The 7,956-nt window shown below is 39.8% G+C and overlaps 2 protein-coding genes across 2 annotated transcripts; one reads left to right on the top strand and one right to left on the bottom strand.

Moving 5' to 3' along the window:
* Positions 1-743: 743 nt before the first annotated feature.
* On the bottom strand, positions 744-2,924 carry LOC111808134 (geraniol 8-hydroxylase-like). Its single transcript, XM_023693947.1, has 2 exons — positions 1,821-2,924; positions 744-1,524 (listed from the first exon to the last, which is right to left on the bottom strand). Exons 1-2 carry the CDS (start codon positions 2,790-2,792, stop codon positions 901-903), a joined length of 1,596 nt encoding a protein of 531 aa, XP_023549715.1. The 5' UTR covers positions 2,793-2,924; the 3' UTR covers positions 744-900.
* Positions 2,925-3,751: 827 nt separating this feature from the next.
* Positions 3,752-4,854, top strand: LOC111808657 (premnaspirodiene oxygenase-like). The gene is made up of 2 exons (XM_023694774.1): positions 3,752-4,190; positions 4,247-4,854. The coding sequence occupies exons 1-2, from the start codon at positions 3,752-3,754 to the stop codon at positions 4,852-4,854; spliced, it is 1,047 nt and encodes a 348-aa protein (XP_023550542.1).
* Positions 4,855-7,956: the final 3,102 nt, after the last annotated feature.

The raw sequence follows: 7,956 nt of genomic DNA, 5'->3' as shown, positions 1-7,956 counted from the left end.
CCAAAAAGTTTAAGAGATAATGTAATTAATTCACCAACGTTACAATTAAGTTAGGACCATTATTATAATTATCATATTTTTATTTTTATTTTATTTTATTGAGTTGGAGAGGCACCCACACAGCTAAGATTCTCTCTAATCTCTAAGTGCTAATTGGAATGATTAAGCAATGGCCATATTTAATTACTTTACACCTTTTTTTTTTTTNTTTTTTTTTTTTTTTTTTTTTTTTTTTTTTTTTTTTTTTTTTTTTTTTTTTTTTAATTTATAAATTTCAATTTATAACCCTGAACTTCTGGACCGATCAACTTTAGGCCCAATGAGCCATGGCTTTAAGTGTTTAATGCTTGGGCTCACTCGGTCCATGAAGTGATCTTCTTGACCTACCAAATTGACTATCAAATTAAATATGAGTGTAATTATGTTGTACCAACCATGAAGTGATCAAGCTTTATACCATTGGCAAGAAGATTGTATTAGCTTATATACAAATTTCTTCGATCGACCTATTAAATATTGTTGTCTAGCAAATTAAAAAACCAAGTGATTGTACCATGTATGATATGAATCCAATTATTGATTATTTGCATGTACTCGAAGGATCAATTACAAAACGCAATACAAAAAAGATTTAAATGTCAAATCAAAAAAAGAATGGAGTCTTGAGACTAGTAAAGTGCAGTAGACATCCTGTGATATCTTCTTAATTGGTGTGAATAAAGGGAGAGTGTTTCCACAAAGAGTTGTGTTCAACATCTTTCTCATATATATTCATACCGGATGGGTTCGTGGTTCTTTTAACATTCCAAAAAATACATACATTCATACTAAAAATACAAATTTTGTAATATGTGCACGTATTAGTATCAAAATTTGTATGGTTTGGAGATACCAATAAGCTTAGTGATACAGAGTGGGATCAGATAGCCTGGGCGTTGGGATGAGAACAAGAGGTGTCTTCATCTTCAAAACAATCCCAAATTTCTCCTCAATTTCCAGTTTCTCGCCCTCTTCCAGCTTCCAATCAAAGGAATGCAAGAGCGTTGCAAGCAAGTACATGAACGTTCTTTCCGCCATGGCAATCCCTGCACAGTTTCTTCTGCCGGATCCGAACGGGAAGTAACGAAAATCACTCCCACCGAAATCCCACTTCTGGTTGTTCAGAAACCTCTCCGGGTCGAACACCAATGGATTTTCCCAGTGGTTGGGGTCTCGTTGAATGGCCCACACATTGATGAACACTCGAGAGCCCTTTGGGATTGTGTATTTGGAGATGATGGTGGTCTCACTTGGGGAGTGTGGCACTAGCAGGGGTAGAATTGGGTGCAAACGCAATGTTTCTTTCATTACGGCTTTTAAATATGGCAAACTATGAATGTGGGACTCCTCCACCATGTTGTCTTCTCCCACCACGGCGGCTACCTCTTCCTGTGCTTTCTTCAGAGTTGCAGGGTTGTTTATCATCTCTGCCAGCGCAAACTCTATGGTGTTTGACGATGTGTCTGTCCCCCCAATCACCATATCCTACCAACACAACCCATTTTCATTTCTCAAATTTCTTACTTCAATTTTCTTATTCACAATCTTATCTTATTTTAAATAAAAGGTTGGATTTGACTGTAAATTGAATTATGTCAAAAACAAATACAAGAAGCAAATAAACCACTCGAGTGTAGAGATCTTTTAGAGCAAAGAAACTTTAAACATACATCTCATTAGTATCATATCGCTACGGAGAGTCGAGATTCCTAACAATCAGCTCAGAATGAACTTGTAATATTAACCTATAAAAAAATAAAAAAGGGATTAAAATTAGTTACCATGAGCAAGGCTTTGAGATGGGTGATGGTGAGAGGAGTTTTGGAGTCGCCGGCATCTTTCACCTCAAGTAAGAACTGCAAAAAATCATTATTCTGGGCGCTCTCGCTGTCCTCCCCACCCACAATTTTGAGTCGTTGATTGATCATGTTCTCGAAAATGGTATCGAATTTCAGAGCAAGCTTGCGCATCTTCTTTTCAATGCCTTGGAGATCGAAACGAGCCAAGCTTGGAAAAAAGTCCGAAACATTAGGCTTTCCAAGTAGCTCAGTCAAGTCAGAAACTGTCTCTCTGAACTCAGCTGCAAGGCTATCCCTCTGGTCCCCCTCCATTATCCCACCCCACAACATGCTCGTAACCACATTGAAAATCGTCAAAAAACTCTGTTCTCCAACATTCACCGCCGACCCGCCTCGCCCGTACAGGTTAGCGACGGTGTTTCTGACCTCTCTACGGCGGAGATCGTATACGGACTCCAAAGTGGCGTTGCTCAGCATCTTGACCACACAAACTTTTCTCAACATTCGCCACTCGCTTCCATACGGGTTCCAAACTATGTTGGAACCGCCGTACGTGGCGGCTCTCCCAGCCTGAGGAACGTCACGATTGGCGAACGTGACATCGTGATCTTTCAAAATCTCGCGTGCCACGGAGGGTGAATTGACGACTATACCCACCTTATTACCCAATTGGAGCTTTACAATTGGCCCGTATTTCTGCCCCAAGTCTCTGAAATAGGTGTGAAGTTCCGGGTCGAGAAACGGCAGGTTTCCGAGCAGGGGAACTCCCGGAGGACCTGGTGGCAGTGGCACGCGCCGACGCGTAACTTTAGTATAGACGAAAATTAGTAGACCGGCGAAGAAGACGGTGAAGAGGAGACGGGATTGGTTATTGGCGGCGTCAATCCACCGCCATGGGAGCAAGAAATTGAGGGAATCTATGAGAGTTTGAAGAGAATTGGAGGTGGTTTCCATGGCGGAGTGGAAAAAGAAGGAGAATTAGGTGAAGCTTTGTAATGTTGGCGAAGGCCGGCGGAGTGTTGGTCACCCTAGAAATTCGGTGGACATGAGACGGATAAGGAATTTTTGGCTCTACTTTCATCTTCATCTTCCACTCGTCCACTCGGATCAATTATCTATATATTTTTGTAGTAGGAAAATGCTACCACCACAATGCTCTGACACTAGTTGTTATTAAAGACAAATGTGAGAGCTTTCCAAAAGTTTTGGTACCAATTGTTGTAATTAAAGCAAAAACAAGATAGATTACACTTACATACCCACAAATGTAAATTAAATAAAGAGATACAATGATTTACAAGGTTCAGAGAAAAGAAAAACAAGATCGATTACACTCACCTACCCACAAATGTAAATTAAATAAAGAGACAATGATTTACAAGATTCAAAGAGAAGAAATTTTTCTACATCCCACAGTGTTAGCTAATTACTACAATCAAAGTGTTTACAACTATATTTGTCACACTCTCACACTAAAAAGTCATTCTTACAAAGTTTTCTCTCCATTGTCTCTGGATAAACCCAAAATGGTAATGACTTCACATTCAAAAATAATATTAGACAAAACTTTGTACCGACATAATAATACTAATTCTCATACATTGATTCATGTACCAATATAGAGAAGATGTGAGATCCTACGTTGATTAAACAAAACACACAAAAATGTCTTCTTTTTTTTTTCTTTTAATAAACCCAAAAAGTTAAAAGAGATAATATAATTAATTCACCAACATTAACCATATGGGTGAATACCGTAGAAAATACTCATTTTAACCGTCCCCTATGTCCTATCCTAATTGTTTGTTTATTTATTTAATAATAATAATAATAGTAGTAATAATAATAGTTATTAATTTTAATAGACACCTAATTGAAAATTTTAAAAATATGTACTTAGGTTAGGTTAAATTATGAGAGTTTCTTTTTTGTTAGAAGCATTTATTGATCCGTCTGGAAGTTCAAGGCCGCCGTTTCTCGACCCCGAACTTCACACCTACTTCAGAGAATTGGGCCGTAAATACGGGCCCATAGTAAAGCTTCAACTCGGTAGAAAGGTGGGTATAGTCGTCAATTCACCCTCCGTGGCACGTGAGATTTTGAAGGACCACGATGTCACGTTCGCCAATCGTGACGTTCCTCAGGCTGGGAGAGTCGCCTCGTACGGCAGTTCCGACATTGTTTGGACCCCGTACGGAGCCGTGTGGCGCATGTTGAGAAAAGTTTGCGTGCTCAAGATGCTCAGCAACGCCGCTTTGGAGTCCGTATACGAGCTCCGCCGTAGAGAGGTCAGAAACACCGTCGCTAAACTGTACCGGCGAGGCGGGTCGGCGGTGAATGTGGGAGAGCAGAGTTTTTTTTGACGATTTTCAACGTGGCTACGAGCATGTTGTGGGGTGGGACTGTAGAGGGGGACCAGAGGGATAGCCTTGCAGCTGAGTTCAGAGAGACAGTTTCCGACATGACTGAGCTACAGGGAAGGCCTATTGTTTCTGACTTTTTTCCAAGCTTGGCTCGTTTCGATCTCCAGGGCATTGAAAAGCAGATGCACAAGCTTGCTCACAAATTCGATACCATTTTCGAGAATATGATCAATCAACGATTGAAAATTGGCGGTGGGGAAGACGGCGAGAGTGCCAAGAATAAAGATTTTTTGCAGGTCTTGCTTGAGGTGAAAGATGTTGGCGACTCCAAAACTCCTTTCACCGTCACCTGCTCACTCTGGCAATTCGGACAACCATCGTCCAAAGTCGCCGGAGGAGATGTGACAACGATAAGGAGCGGAAGTGAGGGGAGAATAACGCTCCAGTACCTATTATTCACGAAGGGTAACTACACAACATTGTTGATAAAGATGCGTGTTAACTTACAGACACAAGGTGTGTGGGACGCCATTGAGCATGATAACGACGTCGAGCAGCGTAGGGACAGGACGACTCTTGTTGCCTTCTACCAAGCAGTCTCGGAGGACATCATTCTCATGTTGGCAGAAAAGGACTCTACAAAGGCAGCATGAGAGATCCTACAAATGATGCATGTGGGTGTGGAACGTATCAAGTTAACGAAGCAAAAGTGAAAACCTTGAAGAGTGAGTTCAATGATATCCACGTGAAGGATGAGTCTGAAAACGTTGAGAGAAAAGAAATTGGTGCTTGATGAAAGGATTCTAATTTTACACTATGTTGTGGGCTGGAGATAGAGAAGCTCTATGAAGCTGGACATGTTGGAAAGAGGGATAGTGAAAGAGATAGGAATAGATAAAATAGATAGAAGCTGCAGTGCTTTATTAATGTCTACTGACTTGATGCTTAGAGGGTTACACAATTCCAGTATTTATAGCTAATACACTGAACCAGAAATAGTAAATCATGCAAATCTAGATAAATTCAAATCTACTAACAATCTTCTAAAATCTTGGTAGTTTGAATATTTGAATCATATCTCAACTACTTCAAATCATATCTTCATTTTGAATACTTTGAATCATATCTCAACACTCCCCCATGATTCAAAGTTGCCGATGTAAGTATAGAGCTTTTCTTCTGACAAGGCCTTCGTAAGTACGTCTGCTTTAATCCGTACATTGTCTGTCTCAGCTTGTATACCTTTGTTTCTTTGTCTTCCTTTATGAATCCCTCTGGCGGTGTTACATAAACCTCTTCTTGTAAATCTCCATAAAACTTTTCGTTTGGTAGGTCAACCATATCCCATGTTTCATCTTTCTTAAAGGACTGCATCTCTATTGCCATGACTTTCTTCCCGTCTTCTTTTTCAGTTGCTTCTTCATAATTCATAGGGTCTGAAACAGTAAGAGCAAATTGACATGATGCATATATGTCAGCTAAAGATTTATACTTCCTTGGAGGTGTCTCATCTGAAAGTTCTTCAAGAGAAGAATTGCTGTTCAGTGATTCTGAAGATGATGAATTTGACACACTTTGTGTTGCAGTGGATGCACTGGGAGATGCACTGGAGTTGACCCTTGTCTCTTCATTTGGGGAAACTTCAACTGTAATCTTTTGCTGCTCCTGTTCTTTACTCCAATCCCAACTCACGTTTTCATTAAATATTACATCCCTTCTAACTAAAATCTTTTCACTAACGGGGTTGTATAATTTATATGCCTTTGATTGAGTACAATAGCCAATGAAAATGCATTTTTCAGATTTTTCATCAAGCTTTTGACGAGTTTGAGGATGTTTCAAAGCATAAGCAACACAACCAAAGATTCGTAAATGACTTACAGATGGTTTCCTTCCATGCCATGCTTCATAAGGAGTTCGATTCATAACCGCCTTTGTTGGTGAGATGTTTAATAGATAAACAGATGTTGCTACGGCTTCTGCCCAAAATTGGTTTGGAAGTCTCCTTGCTTGTAACATACTTCTTGCCATCTCCACAATAGTTCGATTTTTTCGTTCAGCGATTCCATTCTGTTCTGGAGTGTAGGGAGCTGTTAATTCCCTTTGGATGCCCTCTTCTTCACAAAAGAGATTGAAATCTTTAGATATGAACTCGCCACCTCTGTCTGTGCGAAGAACTTTAATGTGACAGCCACTTTGGTTCTCTACCATAGCTTTAAAAATCTGGAACTTCTGAAAAGTTTCTGACTTATGTTGTAGGAAGTAAACCCAGCTCATGCGACTATAGTCATCAACGAATAGTAAAAAGTATATACTTCCACCCAAGGACTTCGTTTGCATTGGCCCACATAAATCAGCATGAATTAGTTCTAGATAATGTGAAGCTCTTTTAGCTTTTCCAACAGGAAAGAACTTCCTAGTCTGCTTGCCATAAATGCATCCTTCACATAAATTAGTTGAGTCAATTCTTGGTAATCCGAAAACCATACCTTTATCCCTGAGTATTTTCAGGCCGTTCATATGAAGATGTCCATATCTGAGATGCCATAATGTTGAATCATCTTTCATGCTAGCAGTAAGAGCAAAATCCTCCATGTTAGAAACATCAAGTGGAAACATCTTATTTGAAGTCATGGCAATTTCAACTTTATGGCCTGATTTCTTATCTGTGATGACACATGTGTTATCATCAAATAGAACTGAGTGTCCTCTGGTCATCAATTGTCCAACACTCAATAAATTGTACCCTAAATCAGGTACAAATTGAACATTATCTAATTGTTTTATCTTACCGTGACTGGTTTCGACTTTCACCGTACATTTTCCTTCAACTTGCATCTCTTTTGTATTTCCAAGTTGCACCTTAATCTTTTGCGTCTCATCAAGCTCTTTGAATAAGGATTTGGTGCCTGTCATATGGTTCGAGCATCCGCTATCAACAAACCATAAGTCACCTTTTTTCGGATTAGTATCCATGCACGCCATAAACAGCTTTTCTTCTTCTTCTTCATTCTCTGCTGCAAAATTCATTCGTTGATTTTTATACCAACAATCAGATTTTGTGTGCCCATACCTTCTGCAATGGTAACATTGTATGACATTCCTTTGTTCATTGAATTGTCTCTGTCCATCACTTCTCCATCTACCCCTGTTATCACGACCACCATGGAAGCTGCGAAATCCTCCTCTTCCACGACTTCTACCTGCTAAATGAATATTTTCTCTTTCGTTGTTTTCGTTGTTGGTTGTCTCCTTCACTTGTAGTGCCTTTTCTTCGTTCCTTTCTGATGCTCTGTTGATTCTTGCCTCATGAGCCTGAAGCGAGCCCATCAGTTCATCAACGGAGAGTATGGATAGATCCTTAGCTTCTTCTATGGCAGCCACCACATGGTCAAACTTTGGAGTTAAGCTTCTCAACACCTTTGCAACAATTGTTTCGTCTGAAATTTTCTCTCCATAGGTGCGCATCTGACTGACTATTGCCATTGTTCTGGACAAAAAATCAGCAATTGATTCGCCATTCGTCATGAGCAGAGTTTCAAAATCACGTCTTAGAGATTGCAATTTCACTGTTATGACTTTTGAATCTCCCTGAAACTCTTTCTGTAGAATTGACCATGCTTGCTTTGATGTGGTTGCTGCTGCAATTCGTGAAAAGATAGTCTCATGAACTGCTTGCTGAATAATGAATAGAGCCTTGGCATCGTTTTTCTTGGTTTCTCTTAGTCTCTCCTTTTCTTCTATTGTGGGTTCTA

Source organism: Cucurbita pepo, chromosome LG13, assembly GCF_002806865.2.
Source record: "Cucurbita pepo subsp. pepo cultivar mu-cu-16 chromosome LG13, ASM280686v2, whole genome shotgun sequence".
In the NCBI taxonomy this organism is placed as follows: Eukaryota; Viridiplantae; Streptophyta; class Magnoliopsida; order Cucurbitales; family Cucurbitaceae; genus Cucurbita; species Cucurbita pepo.
The sequence above is the reverse complement of the archived record's forward strand: the minus strand, read 5'-3'. Positions and strand labels throughout refer to the sequence as shown.

What these genes read in the sequence shown, in the direction of transcription:
- LOC111808134 (XM_023693947.1), bottom strand. Translation starts at nt 2,792, where the DNA reads ATGGAAACCACCTCCAATTCTCTTCAAACTCTCATAGATTCCCTCAAT. An exon ending in ATCTCAAAGCCTTGCTCATG is followed by an intron (nt 1,525 to 1,820) that starts GTAACTAATTTT and finishes TTGTGTTGGTAG; the next exon opens with GATATGGTGATTGGGGGGAC.
- LOC111808657 (XM_023694774.1), top strand. Translation starts at nt 3,752, where the DNA reads ATGAGAGTTTCTTTTTTGTTAGAAGCATTTATTGATCCGTCTGGAAGT. An exon ending in GGTGAATGTGGGAGAGCAGA is followed by an intron (nt 4,191 to 4,246) that starts GTTTTTTTTGAC and finishes GTGGGACTGTAG; the next exon opens with AGGGGGACCAGAGGGATAGC.